The sequence below is a fragment of the Tauraco erythrolophus genome, chromosome 4 (genome assembly GCF_009769465.1).
Source record: "Tauraco erythrolophus isolate bTauEry1 chromosome 4, bTauEry1.pri, whole genome shotgun sequence".
Lineage (NCBI taxonomy): Eukaryota > Metazoa > Chordata > Aves > Musophagiformes > Musophagidae > Tauraco > Tauraco erythrolophus.
The window spans coordinates 88061551-88080452 of record NC_141468.1 but is presented as its reverse complement, the minus strand read 5'-3'; the positions used below and the strand labels follow the sequence as shown (position 1 = coordinate 88080452).

At 52.0% G+C, this 18902-nt stretch overlaps 2 protein-coding genes across 5 annotated transcripts; both read left to right on the top strand.

The window, feature by feature from the left end:
* Positions 1-17: 17 nt before the first annotated feature.
* Positions 18-12343, top strand: LOC104376428 (C-type lectin domain family 4 member A). 4 transcript variants are annotated; one of them, XM_086609680.1, is made up of 8 exons: positions 18-236; positions 4187-4631; positions 6429-6627; positions 9066-9182; positions 9888-9980; positions 10580-10731; positions 10951-11072; positions 11764-12343. In XM_086609680.1, the coding sequence occupies exons 3-8, from the start codon at positions 6561-6563 to the stop codon at positions 11903-11905; spliced, it is 693 nt and encodes a 230-aa protein (XP_086465806.1). In that variant the 5' UTR covers positions 18-236; positions 4187-4631; positions 6429-6560; the 3' UTR covers positions 11906-12343. The 4 variants fall into 4 exon arrangements, with proteins under 4 accessions (XP_086465806.1, XP_086465807.1, XP_086465805.1 ...); XM_086609681.1 differs by having other exon boundaries at positions 18-245; positions 4187-4529; XM_086609679.1 differs by having other exon boundaries at positions 18-245.
* Positions 12344-14500: 2157 nt separating this feature from the next.
* LOC147528940 (C-type lectin domain family 4 member E-like) lies at positions 14501-18457 on the top strand. Its single transcript, XM_086610807.1, has 6 exons — positions 14501-14537; positions 15417-15512; positions 16560-16652; positions 17530-17681; positions 17899-18029; positions 18298-18457. The coding sequence occupies exons 1-6, from the start codon at positions 14501-14503 to the stop codon at positions 18455-18457; spliced, it is 669 nt and encodes a 222-aa protein (XP_086466933.1).
* Positions 18458-18902: the final 445 nt, after the last annotated feature.

The window sequence follows — 18902 nt, the reverse complement described above, 5'->3', positions numbered from 1 at the left end:
CATTTACCCCAAGATGGGGTAAAAAAAAAAAAAAAAATCAACATGGAAACAAGCCTGACTGTAGCTGTGTGTGGATTCTTGATAAGAATGTGGAGAAAACTAGCCAGGGAGAAAACTTAACTTGCCCTACCATTCAGCATTCCAGACGTGGGAGGCTTCTATGCCCTGCAGGTGTTTTCAGAACTGATTCTTGCCGTGCTTGTAAATGGAAAGCAGTGTCTCTGCTGCCTGCAGAGGTGAGCGAGGTGAGCTGAGTGTGCCCTGTGTCGGGCAGAGGCACGGGCAGGCTGCCAGGAAAGGGGGAGGACGTGGAGTTCCAGCAAGGTGGCAGGGGCAGTGGAACAGTCCCAGGAAGATCAGAGCAGGTCAGGATGAGGATTGAGATCAGGCCAGGCATGGGCATGGCTGCACTAGCTCTGGCAGGGATAGAGGGTGAGACCCCCCTGCAGTGCTGCATTCAGCTCTGCGGTCCCCAATATCAGAAGGACATGGAGCTGTTGGAGCAGGTCCAGAGGAGGCCACGGAGATGATCTGAGGGCTGGAGCACCTCTGCTCTGGAGACAGGCTGAGAGAGTTGGGGCTGTTCAGCCTGGAGAAGAGCAGGCTCCGGGGTGATCTTATAGCAGCCTTCCAGTACCTGAAGGGGCTACAGGAAAGCTGGAGAGGGGCTTTGGACAAGGGTGTGGAGTGACAGGACACTGGGCAATGGCTTTAAAATGAAAGAGGGGAGATTTAGATTAGATCTAAGGAAGAAATTCTTCCCTCTGAGGGTGGTGAGGCACTGGCACAGGTTGCCCAGAGAAGCTGTGGCTGCCCCATCCCTGGAAGTGTCCAAGGCCAGGTTGGATGAGGCTTTGGGCAACCTGGTGTAGTGGAGGGTGTCCCTGCCCATGGCAGGGGGGTTGGAACTAGATGATCTCTGAGGTCCCTTCCAACTCTAACCATTCTATGATTCTATGATAAGGAGACGTGGTGCTCCCCTTGCCCTGCCAGCCTGGCCTGGGTTGGTGGCACCTGTCACCAGGGCTCCCAGATTCAGTCTCACCTGTGACAATGTGCTGCCGCCTGCTGCTGAATGCCCTTGTTGCGGGGCTTCTGGCCATCCCCGGGCTTGGCCACCGTCGCCAGGGACCAGCATCTGGGAGGGAGGGATGCAGGCAGACGTCACCCGGGACCTGCCTGGCACTGCTGAAGTCTGACAGTGATCCTTCAGCTCAGGAAGGGCAGGGGCTGTGCAAGGACCAGCATGGCATGCTGCGCCTGCCCAGTCTTATTATCCCAAATACACAAATAACCGTGAGTTGGAGGCAGCCCAAGAGATGCGGGCGCTGCAGGGCAGCGTGAGTCAGCGAGGGGCACTTTGTCCTCTGCGTCAGGCCCAGCTGGCAGCTCCGCAGCCTGCCTGGAGCCAGCAGCAGCAGCAGCCCTTCGCCCTCTGAGTCAACACCAGCTCCGGAGGTTGGCACCCGGGAGTGCCGTTTGCCCGCCCTTCGTTTCACTGTGCCTATGCTGACTCCGGTGCCCACCTAGAGAACGTGGCCTTCCTCATGGGACTGTGCAGATGTCTGGGTCGTGAGGAGGCTCCTGTGTGGTTGAACCCCAAGGCTAGAGCTGCCTGGCATCAGAACTTCCCCGGCGTATTTCAGCAGAGGCGGGTGGTGTCCCTCACCCCGGCAAGAGCGTAGTGTGCGATGGGCATAGAGACCTTCTTGGCTATAGGGTGCAGGGCATGGCCAGTACAGGCCATCTGCCGTCTTCCCAATAAATCTGCCCTCGAGGGTAGGAGCAGGCGGAGGGAAGCCCAGCGATGCCAGCGCTGAGGGAAGCTCCGCAGGGCCGGGGAGGTTTGTGCTGCTCTTCCAGTGCCATCTGGTGGGACAGCCCGACCAGCGCAGCTCTGCCCAAAACCTTCCTCTGGTTTTTACTGCGTTCCCCTCGTGCGTGGAGAGGATGTGGGAGGAAATGGCTTTGAGATCAAATAAGAGTGGCCCTAAGGTTACGGCATGGGTCTGGGTGACCTGCCCTGGTAGCCCCCACGCATGCTGGGTGACTGGGGCTGTTTTCTGTGTTCGTGCTTTTCTTTCCACCCCCCTGACGCCCAGATGAGGCGCGTTCACCTCCCTGGGCAGAGGTGCAGCCGAACTGAATTCAAGGCCGTCGAGATCTGTGTGGTGCTCAGACAGAACTGATGATGGAGCACGAAGGATTGCTGCTGTGGGGAGGTGTCGTGTGGCCATAGCTCGACCATGCACATCAGGTGTGCCCGGTCTCAGAAGCTAAACTTCACAGCCCTGCCTCTGAACCAGGCCACTGGGTCTGACCAGGACTCAGATCTAGCCCAGGTTTGGAGGCAGACGTGCAGCTGTGGCAAGCAGATGTGCAGCTGTGGCAAGCAGCTGCAGGAGCTGGATCTGATTTTCCACGATTTCTGGCCTTGAGACTTGTGGCTCAGGTGCCAAAGAGGAAGGAGGTGAAGGTGTGATGTTCCCAGTGATGGCAGAAAACAAAGCTGCGAGATAATGCACCTCTTAGCTCTGGCTGGATAATTTGTTAATCAGAGGAAATAAATGAAACTTATCTTTTCTCTTCTGAAGAAACAGCCCTGGGTTAATGGTGTATGTAAAGAGGCAGGTTGGGGCTTCTTGTCTGTTTGAAGGTTCTCTGGATGCTGTTCGTCCTCCTTTTATTCCTTCCCTTATACCTGAGGGATTTTGGGAGTCTATCATCACAGGCGAGCACACATCTTTCCCGTTCTGAAGCTGCCTGGTTTGGGCTCCCTTAGCTCGGACAGCTTTGGGACGTGGTCTGCTCTGCTTGAGACCCTCAGCTCTTGCCAAAACTCAGCAGAGGTGTGTACGGGGCAGGAACACACAAACCCATCTGGGGAGGAACGTTTCTTTCTCATCTCGCCTACTTTTCTTTCCTTCCACCGTGTTCTGCATGGTGCTGCAACCGTAGCACTTTGGGGAGCTGCTGGGCTCTGTCTAAGTGCTGGAGTGTCTCTCCAGGTGATTTTGCTCAGGACACGACACGTTGCTGCTGACTCAGGCCTGCCTGTGGTGAAGTGTTGCCACCTGCCAGAAATTCGTGTGGCTCTGCAGCGCTACCTTCTGTTTTATCCGTCCCACTCTCTGCTCTCACCTCCCTTTCTCACTCTCCGTTCAGTTCTTCTCTGTATCCTCTTCAACCCTGGATGCTCGAATGTCCTTTCCTCTGAGTTTCCACAGCTCCATATAACCCATTTGTCCTTAGGTCTCCCAAAATATCTGTAGGGTGCCTTGGGTCTCCTGTCATCAGCAGGGGTGACTGCCTTCCAGGAGTGGACTCTTCTCCCTGCAGCTCTGGCCAGTGGTGTCAGCCATGCATGAGAAGGGTGTGTGACGCTTTTCCAGCAGGTCCCAGCAGGCTGCAGTGCTCCCACCCTGTTCCCTAGAGCTGGGGGAACTCGGCTCCTGCAGTGAGAACTGCAGCATCCCGCCCCTCCTGCCCTAACCAGTGCCTTGCAGCAGGGCACGCAGTGGGATCACTTACTGCTGGATCCCCTCTAGCCAGCCAAATCCCTCAGGAGCTCTCAAGGAGCTCTGGCTGCCTGAATCCCTTGGATTAGGTATCTGCCATCCCTTATTAGCTGCTCAGTGCCATGCTCTCGGGCTCCATTCCCCGTGTTTCAGTGCCTTTTGATGCTCTTCCCTTGGCTGCAAGGGCTCTGCTCTCCCTTTATTACCTCCATGGCAGATTCTGCCTTAATCCCTAGGAGAGGAGCAAGGGGATGTGGAGAGGGAAGACCAAGAAGTGGTGTGCATTCACTTCTGATGGTCTCCTTACGCAGGTGCAGGGACAAAAGGCAGGACTGGGTTTAAGCTGTCTCCATCTGCGTGACCTGGGGGACAGCACTAGGTAGAGGTGCCATCAGGGCAGGGGTTGGCAGGACTGTCCTGCCAGCTGGCAGCAAAGGTCCTCTTACAGATGCGGTGGGAGTTCTATAGGTGCTTTCTGTCCACTGAGGGAACTGACCATCGATACCTACCCACCTCTCCTGCCTGCTTACCATGAGAAGGTCTGCCTTCTTATCCCCTGGAATGAGGAACAGCAGCAGGAATGCAAGGAAACAAAGTGTGAGTTTTGTGGGGTTTTTTTGTTTGTTTGGGTTTTTTTTAAGGTTTTCTTTTTTTTTTTCTATTTTCAGCCCCACAACTAATCGCTAGGCTCGAGTCTCCCTGTCTCCCACCCATTTACACACCATCAGTGCACAGGAAATTCAAAGCACAAATTTTACCCTCCGGAATATCATCACCTCCCCGTTGTTGCGCGAGAGCCCAGCATTGGATCCCATGGAAGGGTGGTCCCGGGTTGAATCGGACAGCAAGCAACGACTCCGGTGGCTGATAAGGCAGAACTGAGCTGTCTCCTGATGTTGGAGCTGTCTCCTGATGTCTAGCGTGCTCTAATAAAGCCGGCAGCTGGATCCTGAATTTGCATTTGAAATGCCTCAGCTGTGCTTGGAGATGTGCCTCAAAAACCCCCGGAGGGTACGCTGCCACTTCCTTCTCTGCCTGCTGATTTTATTTCCCGTTTCTTCACGGTGGAAAGTTTGAAGCCCTGCCGGGGGGGAACCTTTTCCCCATGAGACTGTGAGTCTGTTGTGGCTCGGGGAGGGGGGAGGAACATGGGGAGGATTATTCTGACTGCAGTCTCAGCATGGAATTTGAGGGCATAACCGGGTTTCAGCAAACACTTTGGGAGGCTTGATGCCAGTGAGAGGGTCAAACCTGAGGACAAAGGAAAGTGCTGGAAAGATGTTGGAAAGAAAAGCAGGCAGTATCCATCTTCGCAAGGGACCAGGCTTCTGTCCTGCAGCTGCTCTTCTCGTATAAGTCACCTTCTCAGTGCACACGAGACATGAGGAGGCTCCTTGGTAAAGAAATCAAACCACGTTCTTCTCCATAATCTGTGTTCAGATGTCTACTACATTCTTCCCTTGCCCTTTACCTTCTGCCACATTGTTCTCCTCTGTTGTCTGATGTGTGTTCTTCCTTGCACTGTCCTACTCACCTCCACCTCTGCCCTGTGTGCCCTCTGTGCCAGCTCCCTGGATGTCTTGCTAGCACATCAGTTGGGTCTGCCTTGAGGAAGTTCCAGCTAGCCCAACTAACCAAGCAAAGCTTCCTCCTTCTTCCTTCTGGTTGTTTTGAAGACCTTATTGCGGCTTTTCAATACTTAGAGAGGGCTTATAAGAAAGATGGAGAGAGATTTTTTTTTACCAGCACCTGTAGTGACAGGGCAAGAGGCAAAGGTTTTAAACTGAAAGCAGCTTGATCTAGATTAGATAGAAGGAAGAAATTCTGTATGATGAGAGTGGTGAGACACTGGAGCAGGTTGCCCAGAGAAGCTGTAGCTGCCTCATCCCTGGAAGTGTTCAAGGCCAGGTTGGATGGGGCTTTGAGCACCGTGGCAGGGGTGTTGGTCTAGATGATCTTTAAAGGTCCTTCCCAACCCAACCCATTCTGTGATTCCTGAGTCTCACCTGCTGATTGAACCTGTCTCACCCTTTTTCTCCAAGTATCTTGACTCATTGGCATTTCTTCTCAGAAATCTTTCTGATTCAGCACGTATCTCAGCATATAAACCAGCCCTTTTCAGCCTGGGAAATGGAGCCTGACTCCTTGAAGCAAGCACTGCTCTGAGCTTCCACAGGCTGTAAATCAGGTGGTGATAGAGACGTGTCTGCGTGTGCTCTTCCCAATAACTTCTCAAACCATCAACACTTTTTTAATTTTTTTTTTTTTAATTCCACTTTGCTTGTTCTCCTCCCTGACCTCATCCTCTATTTCTCCTTGGATATATCAAACTTGTGATTATTTCTCTTCCTCTTCCTAAGGCTGCAACTCCCCAGTCTCACTTCTACAGGAACAGTTCCTTGTCCGAGATGTGTTCCAGTGCTAGCTGCCAACTGGAGCTGACTTCCCAGGGTGAGACATAGCGTGCCATACTTGATGTAGCAAACACAGCTTAAGGACAAGAGCGAGGGCAGGAGGAGTTTTGTATTGGCCTGTGCTGCTGGTTAAACTGGGCTAAGGCCCATGGTAGCTGCAAACCTAAGAGCAACGGCAGGATTGCTAACAGCCAAAGAAAGGCATGAAGATAAGGGAAGGAGGGAAAGTAAAAAAAGAAGGGTGAAAAAAGAAAAAAAACCAAGAGATTTTAGAAAGGAAACGTATCGACTGAGAATCTGATATGGGGAAGGAGTGCAACTTACTTTCCAGTTGTTAGGTTCCCATTTTTCTTTCCTCTCTCAGAAGTTTCTGTAGTGCCAGGGCTGATTTCCTGTGCTAAGAAACCCAAGATCTGTTCGGAGCGTTTCTGAGCTCCCAGGAATTCTCGGGTTATCACCAGTGCTTCCAGTGTTCAGCACAGCCTTCTTTTGACAGGCAGAGGGTGAACGAGTAGATGGGAAGGGGCCAGTGACTTATTGGTGTCTACCTCTGGAACCAGGAGAACAAACGGTCCCCCTTTCACATAGCAAAACTAAGGAGAAGGCTCAGTGACCACGCTGTGATTAAATGGCATCGGAAATCACCTACGCGGAGGTGAAGTTCAAGAACGCACCACCAGCTGCAGTGGTCAAAGGTAAGGAATGGGGTGAGTTACTCAGGGGAAGGGGACCTGGAGGGAGGGGGGCTGAAAAATAGGGAATGGAGACTTTTCCTTCTGTGGCTCTGCTTCCTACCTGGTCTTGACGAATCGGTGAGGAAAAGGAGTTGTCTACCACTACGTGTGCAGGAGACTGGAGGAGTTTTGAAGTGAGAGGGTCAAGGAAAGTCTGCAAGAGGAGAGGTGGAATCTTTGGGTTGTTGGACTTGCAACATGAACAAACTGGGAACACAAACAGTAGGTTTCAAGCGAGCCTTCACTAAGGAACGTGTTTGTGCTCCCTTAGTCCCCTGGTGGCAACACCGACAGTGGCGAATGGTAGAGGGTCCAGGATGGGTGCTTAGCCCTGGTACGACGCAGGCAGTGGCTGCCTCTCTGTATGTTACCTAGTCTTGGTCGAGAGAGCCATTTTTGGGTAAATACTGAGCACCACCGATAGAGACTATGGTTTATTACAATCTGATCCATCACCAAGGTGAAGGGGCTCCCAGGGCAGTAAGCCCTGGCTGCTACTGCTCTTGCTTCCAAGAGAGTGAGGCTGAGAGATTCCTGCTTATGGAGAGGGAAGGAGTAGAGAACCACCGTGCCTCCTTGCAGTAGTGCAGTCATTGCCCTCTGCAGCTTTGTGAGAGGTGGCACTGGCTGCAGAAACTTACAGCTCTGTTGTCCTTGGTTGATTGAGGAATGGTCCTTGGAGAAGAGAGACTCGAAAGTCAAAAGAAAGAATGGGCTTGAACAAAACACCCTAAAATACACAGAGGAAGGATTACCTAAGATCTGGAGGAAGGTCCAATTCTGTGATCGATGTCTACCACTCCTGAAAAATAATGAACACACTAAAGAAGCACATTTTTATTGCTATTAAAATCAGTGTTGTAAAAGGGTGCCCTTACTAGGCTTTGTGTAAATTTAAGACATGTTCTGATCAGTATGTGTTCTGTAGTTATTATGCCACGACTAGGAACTCGTACAGATCTTCTGTGTACGACTCATCGCTTCCACCCTTAGACACAGGGCCCGACGCAACAGCAGGTTCCAGAGAGGTGGAAGTATGTGTGTGTAAATAAAGAAATTATTATTATTGCTGCTGAGGATGATGATTTGCCTATTTACAACTTTACTTCAGTTTTGCAATCCCAAACAGATTAGGCATCAGCTCCAGGTTATCCCTTGCCTGCTGTGAGGCATGAGTCATGGAAATAAAGAACGTCCATTCTCCTAACTGACTTGAAATCTCACTGTTTTCGCCATACCAAGATTAGCTGGTTCTGGTTACAGCTAGCATTTCCGTCACAGCGAGGTGGGACTGGTGGAAGTTCCCCACTGTGTTCCCAACGACCTATTCCAAAGGTGCCTGGTCCAGCCGTGTTTGATTTGAGCTGCTGATGCCGAGCTCATGCCATAGGTTTGGGTGTGTGAACAGGGTCTGTCTTTGAGCGTGCCCATCCAGGTGATCACATACTGGTTGTAGCTTACACTTGGAATTCAGGGAAGTGCCCAGTAGTACCATTGCACACAGTGGTAACGTCTCTCACAGCCTCACGGTATGCTCACAGGGCGAGTTATGATTGAAAATTGCTGACAGATTGAGGGAGTGTTGTGGCTTTGTTGTCCTTCTGAGTGGTTATGGTGGCCATGCAGACTCCGTGTTGGTAATGGCCAAGCTCCCCTGGCTTTTCCCATTCTGTAGCATCTTCTAGTTGGGCTCTAGAGATAACAAAATTGGCAGACATTGGGAGATAGAGAGGAGAAGGCATCAGCTAGTCAAACAGTGTATAATCTGTGGCGGGAATGTCAGAGACTATCCTGGAGTAGATTTCACACCACAGCGCAGTTAGGGCTCCTGCATTTTCAGCCAGGATTTCCCAGGTAGCAACATAGGCATCTGCGCTGCCCAGCGCTTGCTGCATGTGACTAGGTCCTTGTCTTCACTACAGACAAAAGGTCTGGCTAGATAAACATGATTTGACCGGGGAAATCTGGATCTTGTCTGTCTATGGATGTTTTCTCTTCTGATGACGAAAGATGATGCTTTTGCTGCTGCATCAGCCTCTCCCAAGCCTTTGGGAAGCAGTCAGAGGGCTTCCCCAAACAGCAGGTTTCTGGAAGTCTTGCTCACTAGGTCTGGCTGACAGGCACATGTGGCTGCTGGCAGACTTGGGAGTTTCATGCTGAACCATAAATGGGGCTCTCTAAAGCTTGCCATTGATATCAGTCCCTCCCCAACCTTCTCTACTCCCGTCCTGCAGTGAGTGCTACTCTCTCTTTACTCTCCTGGTGTGTAACTTCCACACCAGAACTGAAATTGCATTTTTTTTGAGCAGCTCTCCCTTGGGTTGTACATCCTTGGTATGTGGGTTGACTGAAGCATAGTTGATTGTGCCACTGTGTTTGGTGTATTCCTCCACTTTTAGTGCCTCCTGAGACCAAGAAGCATGAGCACCGTTCCCAGAAATACCCGCCTTGGCTCCCGTGGCTGATCTCACTGCTGCTCCTCTTGGTGTGCATTGCCCTTGTTGCTGCTCTTTTTGGTGAGTATGTGCAGTTTGGTTACAGGAGAGAGGTCTGGGGGAAGCGCTGGGAGAAAAGCAGAGAAATCAGAGCCCAGAGGGGAAAACCTTCCAAACAGAAGGGAACTTTTACTCAGGAACCGTTTTGTCCTGAAAAAAGGAGGCAAGTGCCAGTGTTTGTGCTCAGAAAACCTGAGTGTTGAGTCTTTGAAAGATATGTTTAGGAGAAAAATCTTTCCTGACTACTTAAACATTGGGGATTCAAGGGTACAGTTGTGACATAACACAAACTTCTCTCTTGCAGGCCATTCAAAGCAGATGTTTTGGCCAACTGGTATTGGAGCTAGGACTACCACAGCATTATTCCAGATAGTTCTGTTGTACACATTCTCTTTCTTAGAAAGATGGAAGGAGTTAGATGGGAAGGGACCTCTGGAGGTCTCCAGTCTAATGCCCTACTTGAAGCATGACCGTCTTTAGAATTTCAGGATTGCTTGGGCTTTCTTTAAGGACTTAGGCTTTTCTGCCCTGACCTTGTACCTGTCTGCATACATCCCTCAAATCTTCCACTGTTTACCCTGAGGCCTTTCCAGTGTTCCCAGATTGTACATTACCATCTTACACGACCTCTTTGGGACCATGGAACAACCCTCTACCCAAATACCACAGAAAAAGAACTTCATTACATTCAGCAGAGGGGAAAAAGCTGTTCCTCTCCCTTTCCAGTCACTCCCGCCTCCCACAGCGATGACCAACCCACAGCCCTGCAGCAGAAATTCACGGAGTGGCGGTGCGTCTCGGCGGTGCCGCAAGGCAGAGGTCAGTAGTGCCGGAGGGGTGCGGGAAGGCTTTGGGATGGGAACGAGGAACGCTGGGATCTGCTCTGACCACGAGCATCAGTGGGAGCAGACTCTGGAGAAGCAGACTCCAGGGGGGGAGAGGTGGGAAGAAAGAGCGTTTGCTGCTCAGCTCGGGGAGCAGAGGGCCACATGAAGGAGGTTCTGGAGGGCAGGTGGTGCGAACGCCGATGGAACAAATGGAATGGCGCACAGCAGCACGGGAAAGGTCAGCAACGGAACAGCAATGGAAGTGCAGCTCTGGTCAGGGAAAGAAGCAATACTCCTCGTTCCCAGGGCTGAAGGCCTAAAGGAGACTGTGCAGGAGAAGCCAAACCACATGACCAAACCAACTGTGTCTGTGTCAAGTCAAGAGCTGAGATCCCCTTCCCAGGATTGCTGTGCATTTGCGTACACAGAGCTCCCTGGTCATGCCCCAGAGCCATTGGAAGGAATGTCTGTCCTGTCTTTGTTTTGCCAAGCCCTTTGTGTCAGCAGAAGGACCATCCCTGGAGAATGGGGCTCCTGGCAGCCACCATCCCTCTCGCTGTCACCGTCCGTATCTGCCCTCTCTCCCCGCAGGGAAGGACTGGATGTGCTGCCCGAAGGGCTGGAGGCGGTTTCAGCAAAGCTGCTATTACGTGTCGAATGATTCCATGTCCTGGCAGGAGAGCAAGCAGAACTGCACCGGGATGGGTTCCCAGCTGGTGGTGATCAACAGCATGGCGGAGCAGGTACGTGCGGGGCCGAGAGAGGGGCCGGCAGCCGCAGGCACAGCGCCGGGCACCGCGGGGATCGCAGCTCCCCCTGCTCCTGCCGAGGGGGACACGTCCATCCTGCATCCCTTCGGCACCGGCTGCCCTCTGCCACAGCCCCATCCCGCAGGGACTCCTGCCCAGGGACTCCTGCCCTCCGCTCAGCCCTGCACCTCACGAGCATTGTGATTTTTCCAGGAGTTCCTCTCTAAGGATCTACAAAAATCCTCAAAAGGACAGAACTACTACATTGGTCTGGTGGCACAGAAGGTGGGCCAGTGGCGGTGGGTGGACCAGACTCCCTTAAACGAGACGGCAGCGTGAGTATCTCCGGGTGGAGAGCGTTTGGTGTGGCTCCTGGTAGCTCAAGAGCTGTTGGTGCATGAGAGGGACGGGGGACGGCTCCCTGGCACAGGACAATGATGGAGCAGGAGAGGGCTGTGTAGGACACTGGGTTCCCGCAGCCCCATCCATGCTGGTTAATGGTTTCTTGTCATCTGCCCGGGACATGGCCACCAATGCTGTAGGCACAGAAGAAGCTGCGTCTGGCCAGCAGGAAGAACCCTTCAGAGATGAGCAGCCTTGCCTGACCTCCACACAGCCCCCACCGTGCACATATGCACATATAGGCACGGGCAGGGCCAGTGCTGGGATGCTGTGGGAGGGATGAGGCACGAGAGGCCACCAGGGCTGTCCTTGCTGCTCTCCTTCTGGAGGAGGAATGTGCCCTGGAGGCAGGCTGGGTGTGAAGTGCCTGGGGTGAGCAGTGGGGAGCAGCTCCCCCCACCAGGACTGAGCAGGTCCCCATTGTGTTGGCGGTAGGAAGAAGGCCGGTTTCCTAGGAAGACTGGTGCCAGTGGGATAGCGGAGCGGGAGGAGGAGTGCTGCTTCTGTCTGTGATCAACATCTGGAATTTCCCTCTCTCCCCTCCAAGCCTACATCCTGCTGGGGCCTTTTCCAGCTGTACTCTACAAGGTGCGCTGGGGAGTAACATGTCTGTCTCTGTCTCAGGTTCTGGCGGAGGGGGGAACCAAGCAATGTGACTGACGAGCCGTGCGTTGTCATCTATAAGCTTTTAGGAACTCCCAACTGGAATGATGTCCCATGCACTAACCATTATCGAATTTGTGAAGCTGCAGCAGTGACTGTGTGATGGAGCGACCCCCATCCCAAGTAAAACTGAGGGATGAGCAGTGAGCTGGGAACAGCTCAGGCTGTGCTGAGAGGGATGGGGGACCCTGGATCCTGCATCTTCACTCTGGGACGATGTGAGCGGAATATTACCCTGTGTCCAGCACCCCCAGTGCACGTACCGGCTCAGGGAACACACAAAGGCTCTGGGTCATCAAAGCAGGTCCTGGGCTCTTGTGGCCTCTTCTTTCTGAGTGGGTCCGGCAGCCACTGGCTGAGAAGAGGTTGAATTCTCCAGGAAGGCGACACAGAAGAATGGAATGCAGATGTTCAGAGCTGTGCTTTCCTTGGTCTTCTTGAACAGATGGGCCAGCTTTTTCTCGAGGCACGCAGAGAATGTCCTCTAGTTGCATTGGTTTTGCTGAATAAATACTGGTTTCATATACAAGGGAAAATACAATGTTGGACCAATGAAAAAGTCTTGGTGTGATCTCTCTCCCTCTTTCTCTCTGTCTTTTTCTCTTTCCCTCTCTAAGCTGCAGGTGTTCTGTATCAGCAGGATCCAAAGCTGTTGCTCTGCCAGGACAGAGCCTTACACAACTACTGCGTGTGCATTGGTCCACCCAGTGCGAGTAGGTGGCTACACCGCCCCGTCACACGCGTGCAGAGCTCTGGAGGGGACTGGGCACAGCAAACCAGCTCTGGGGGTGTTATGGCTATTTATTTCCATGGCTGAAAGTCATGCCTGGGAGAGTAACAGCAACTTGTGTCAGCGGTCTGACCTGCACGTGGTTGAACAAGTAGGAGGAGACTCTCCCTCTGTGTCCCAACGAGAGGGAGAATTTGTACTAGGGACACGGTGATCAGGAGATTCGGCTCCCTGAACCAGTCAATGGGAGCAGCTCTGTGAAGGGTGATGGGTGGTGGCAGGAGCTGCTCAAGCCCAGAGCCCAGCAGAGGCAAGGCTGCTGCAGCGCCGCGGCGCCAGCTCCAGCCAGCAGTGAGACCGAGCGTGTACGTACAAGGTGTGCATCAACTGATGCAGGTACACAGAGGAGAAGAAGAGTAAGTACTCATAAGCAGCCACACAGATCAACAACAGATAGGAAGCGCTGACGTAAACACAAATGTGTGTTGCAATCCACTGGAAAGGCAGAAGTACACCAGAGCTGGCACAACCTTCCACACGAAGAAGAGCCATTGTCTTCACATTTCTGAAGCTGATGGAGCAAACCTCATCCTGAGTAAAACTGAGAGACCAGCAGTGACCTGAGGAGAACACAGAGGATTTTTTGGAATGGGTGTGAGTGCTGGAGCCTGCGCCCTCACTCTGCAGGGTGGGAATACGTGAGTGGAAGTGACACAGTCAGTGACATTCAGTTCTCTTCTCCAGCATGAGGGCTGGGAACTTTTCAAAATGTCACTTGAGAATCTCTCACTGCACTGTGAATCCAAGAGCTAGTGCCTTCTAGTAGCTCATACCTTCTACAACAATACCAGCAAGCACATGTACGGACCATCTTTCCAATGCTGGAATCCAATGTTGGAGGGTTTGACCCTGCCTGCAGCCTCTAATACAAGACAAGACATCCTTAGATGGTATTTTCTACGCATAATTTAGGTTTTTCCTCATTTGTAACCAGCTTTGTGCCCTGCTCTTTTGAGTCTTCAGTTGATGTGCTTATGCTATTGCGCTGGCTATTCCATTCCTCCCTCAGTGCATCCATGTGTGCCTCTGCACAGGAAGAAACCAGCTGGTGGAACATGGAAGAGCAAAGGCTGCGGACCTACCGCAGTCCATTCAGAGTACAACGAGATCCTGCAGAGATTATTTATCCTTAGGGACACTTTAACCTGCAGGGTTTTGAATCATCGCCTCGGGCAGTGTTAGAAGCACCACGTAGGGCTGTGCCTTTTGTAGTTGAGACCAAGAAAATCTTCATTATCCGTAATGCACAGGGACTCTGGCACTGTCTAGTGATCCCTTGTGACCTCCAGCTCCGGAATGACAAGTCACATGCAATCGCCCCACTCAAAGCTCCATCCTCTTTTCTGAGCAGTTAGTTAAAAAGAATGTTGGCAAGTTCTTTGTTGTGTTCTGGGATACTGGGCTCAGGCTTCACACGGGGACTTGCCCAGACTGAGTCACAGACAGACTTTCCTAATTCCTTTTTGCAGGAAGTTGTGAGTGGGTTTTGCTCTTTGCTCGCAAGTACCAACAGTGTAGGCATTTGCACACGCGTACTCACTACAGAACAAACACCAAAGAGTTAAAGGCAGTAGTATGTCCTGTGAAACTGCTCGAATACGTGCAAAAGGAGGTGGTTTGCACTGGATTGCTGCTAATCTTCATCTGACTCTGTGAGTCTCTGTGTTGCAACGAGCATCTTGTGAGACGTCCTTCCAGAGAAATGATGAAAATTCCCCCCGTCTCCATGTGCTGTGGGGAACACCCAGGGTGCAGATGTTTCTGCACACCAGATTAGAGGCTGCAAAGGCTCCTCACCCGTGTGGAAGCTGCCCTAGTGCAGTCTTCTGTGTGGGAGGAAGGCTATATTTATGGCCATATTGGTAACGTTGACTTTTGGTGGAGAAGAGTGATACTGTGGTAGAAATAATGAATCGCCGAGGGAGAGTCAGTCCTGGAACTGCAGGTAACCACAAAGCCTTCCTTTCTGTCCTCCTGGAGAACGAGAAGGAGGTGGGGGAAAACAGAGGGCTGGGATGGATAATGGGCATGGTACAGGGACTGGCCTCCTACTGGGAGAAGGGGCTTAGGTCAAGAGCAAAGCAACAGATGAGGGTACTGGGGAGTGCCTGGGTTGGGAGAATGACCTTTTTGTCCAGAGCTGGGGTAATGAAAGTCTGGGCAGACTCTAGTCTGCCATTCCTTTCAGTGTTTTTTTTTCTGTAAATAATGGGACTGAAGAGTGCTATCCTACTATCATCACCCAGGTAAAACTATCTGCTTCAAGCTAAGCACAAGTCACTGCTTCCATCTCTGGTGTCTCTAAGAACAACCAAGTAAAGCTTCAAAGTGAAGGAAAGCAATCTCTTCCATGTGTCTGCCTCTGCAAACATGGGACAGTCACTCCTTCAAGTGACTATATGCTATTGCATAAAAGGGTTTGGGGGACAGCACCAAAATAAAGGCAGCTGAGAGAAAGAGGCTCAAAAGAGAGATGAAGAAGAGGGAGGTACGAAGGAGCGTTCAGTGAAAGGCAGGAGTAACGGAGGGCAACATGGAAGGTGTGTTGGGGAGAAAGGAGGAGTGCAGTTTGGGGAAAGTACAGGCAGGGCTTGTGATAAAAAGTGAAATAAAAGAGCAGCTTCAGGGCAGCCCCCATGTTGCCCTGCTCTGTGGGTCTGACCCACTGCTAACGATGGGCAGCAGGACCTGGTCACAACACCTGTGGGGCTCCGCAGTCCTTGGAACAAGGGTGCTGGCAGGTTGTTGGGGTGCAGAACCACCTGGGTTATCCTGCTGCTGACTCTGGGCTGGGGCATTCCCACCCTTGCCTTGTGTTTTTCAGCCTCGGCAGAAGGGACAAGCTGCTCCTGGCTGAACCCCTGGGTCTTCTTTGTTTCTGTCCTCGCCATCAAAAGTGCCTTCATAACCGTCTGCCTTGGTGGGTTCCAGGGTCTCGTTAATTCCCCCGGGATGAAGGGAGCAGTTGAGTGCCTTTTGTCAGATGGAAAAACAATATTCTGGTCTCTCTGCCAGCGGGCAAACACCCTTCGCCCAAACAGCCGGTTCTGCTGCCCCTCTCCCACCTCTGCCTTCTCAGTCTGGGAGTAGGATTCCTTCCACAGGGAATGTCCATTCCCTGGCAGGGCTTTCCCACTGCTCCTCTGACTTTCCCACCTGCCTGAATAAAGCCAGTCCTGGATGAAACCAGACAGTTTCTCCTCTCTCACCAAGAGCTGAGAAGTCACTTTAGTGTCAGAGGACATCTGAGTAGGTTCCCTGAATGCTGGCTGTTGGATGTTGGTTCTCCTGACCTGGTCTCTCTCTCAGAGCTTCCTGTGACAACGTTGCAGCCGAGGAGTGGGTGGGATCTCTTTGGAAATACTAGTACCAGGCTGTCCATATTTTAGCAGGGTGGGGGTGAATCCATCAAAATGCTCCAGCCACATCCCACCCACGCTACCTGGACCAACCAACCTTTGCTGGTACTGTTCTGGAGTATCCTATTGCTCTGTGATGACTCTTCGGTGCTTTTTCTTAACTCCCTTGGGTGAGGCCTCGACACTCAACAGTTCTACACCTTCTTATAAAGCTGAAAGTGGTGCTCTAAAGCTGCAACGCCCGGGAAGGTTGCGAGGGAATGCACATTAATAGTCCACCTTTATTAATCTTGTCCCGTGATTTCTTTGACCCTTTCCTTACCCCGTCCTCAAAGGAAGTTTAAGATGGTTGTGTCAGCTGGGAAAATGAGTGTCTCAGCCAGCAGAGGTGAGGGGAGGTCTGATTAAGGCCTGTTCAAAGGAAAGAGTGACCGGTAGTGGAGAAATGGTCTGCTGTTTCTCATCTCCTCCATACAGATTTCAGAGCTTGTTAACGTAACGGTCCCGGTGGGGTCTCGTGGCCAGAACAAGGAGCGTAGGACAGGCTGTGCATAAATGAGGGGGAAAGGATGACAGTAGCACTTTCCTTCTCTTTCCTCTCTTCCCAGTTGTTTTCTTTCATGGAAGCTATGGCCAGTACAAGACTCTGCTCCAGAACGCTACCGAGTGGCACTGCGTCCCCAACGTATTTGCAGACAAAAGTGAGTGATGCTGAGAGCTTCATGACAAATTACTCACCAAAATTTACCCTGTTAATTAGCCTTTGAGACTGGGAACGTGATTGCCAGCCATATCTGTATTGTTTTACGGAAGGAAGGGGCCAGTGGAAGAGGTTGGGTTGTTCCAGACCTACCTTTGACCACCCTTCCTACTCTTCCCCTCTCCCTGGCCCTCACGCAACCCTTCAGCTGCTAGTTGCAGTTCACTGCTCTAGCTGAAAGTGCTTCATCCTTTCGTAAGGGCTGCTTCAACCCAGCTCCACTCCTCGTGGTGACTCGCTGCCTGTTCACGCAAGCATCATGGTCAGCGTGAGGGACAGAGGTAGGAGTGGTAGGAGGGTGTTGTTACGCAGTTTGGGGTAGCTGGAGAGCTGGGCATTTGTTTGTTGGCTTTATTGGATGAACTTTTCAGCCTGACATAAGTCTATACAGAGATATATACAGAGTACACTATATACAGCTCATCTATATAGCCTCACAGCACGTAGCCTCATGCTTTGGGAGGATATATCCGTGGTTTTCTAACCCATTGTGTGACTTGGGTCAGAGATCTCTAGGAGAACCCGGCCAGTGTAAGGCCTGCAGTGGTAGCAAGGCTGTCAGAGCAGTTTATTGTACATGTCTGCCAGTCTGCTAAACACTTGGACAACGGTTGTCTGATGGAAGTGTTCCCAGAGGAACAGGAGCCTGTCCGGCTGGTGATGGCTCTACTGTGGAGCATGGAAGAGAGAGTTTCCCTCTGTCTGTGTTAAAGGCGTATTTCAAACCCCTCCCCTGACACCAGAGACCCTCCACTGGGATCACTGAGATGAAGGGTGGCACATCTTGTTCAAAAGCAGGATTTTTTCCCCCCCCGCAGATGAGGACTGGATGTGCTGCCCGAAGGGCTGGAGGCACTTCCAAGAAAAGTGCTATTATCTGTCGAATGATTCGATGTCCTGGCTGAAGAGCAAGCAGAACTGCACCGGGATGGGCTCCCAGCTGGTGGTGATCAACAGCACGGCGGAGCAGGTACGTGCGGGGCTGAGAGAGGGGCCGGCAGCCGCAGGCACAGCGCCGGGCACCGCGGGGGATCGCAGCTCCCCGTGCTCCTGCCGAGGGGGACACGTCCATCCTGCATCCTTTCGGCACCGGCTGCCCTCTGCCACAGCCCCATCCTGCAGGGACTCCTGCCCAGGGACTCCTGCCCTCCCTCCCTGCACCTCACGGGCATCGTGCTTTTTTCCAGGAGTTCCTCTTCAACTGGGCGAAAGGAGTGTTTGCTAACGCCTACGAAACGAAATACTACATCGGTTTGAGTGCTTCCAAAAACGGGCACTGGCAGTGGGTTGATCAGACTCCGTACGAGAAGGCGGCCACGTGAGTATCCTCGGGGAGCGAGGAAGGTCTCGTAATGCACCCCCCTTGGTTCAAGTGACCAACACACTGTAGAAGGCAGGTCTGGGTCAGAGAGGGGTTTCTGTCCCTAACGGCACTGTAAGTCTGACAACTTGACCGGTTTTCTAGTCAAAAACATGACTGGTCTTCGCCTTGCAGAGCTCCTGTCCTTCCACAACTGCCTGGGGTGACATCCCTCTCACTGTCATGCATGCCAGTGCATTCCCAATAGAGAAACTTTCTCTCACAGGTTCTGGAAACCTGGGGAACCCAATTTACTCTTTGCAGAAAAATGTGCTGCAATTCACGTCAAGGGGAACAGAGACTCCAACACTTACAGCAACTGGAATAACGTCCGCTGCTTCACGAGCTGCTATCGAATTTGTGAACTGGCAGTCAAATTTGTCTGAGGAAGGAAACTCTACTTGAGATGAAGGTCCTGAAGGAGTATCCTTGAGAAAGGGTAACTCATGAAAGAGCTAATGAAAAGCTGGGCTGAACCCACACAAATGCAATATAGGACGAGGAAGCTTGCTGTCGTGGTTTTTTGGACTGAGGGTCGAGACAAGAACCGAGAGGGAGCACCCACCAACCATGGTCCCGGGCAAAACATGACTCAGGCTTTCTTCTTAAAACAAAACAATTTATTAACAGTTACTTAACAAGAGACACAAGGGAATGAAACCGGTTACTTGAGAGGTGAAAGAGAAAACAAGGCCAGATCTTAAAACAACACCTCCCCACCCCCTATTTCCTCTCGTTCCTGGCTCTACCTCCCCTCCGGTGGCGCAGGGGGACAGAGAATGAGGAGTGCAGGTCAGTCCATCCATGTTGTTAACTGCCGCTCCTTTCTTA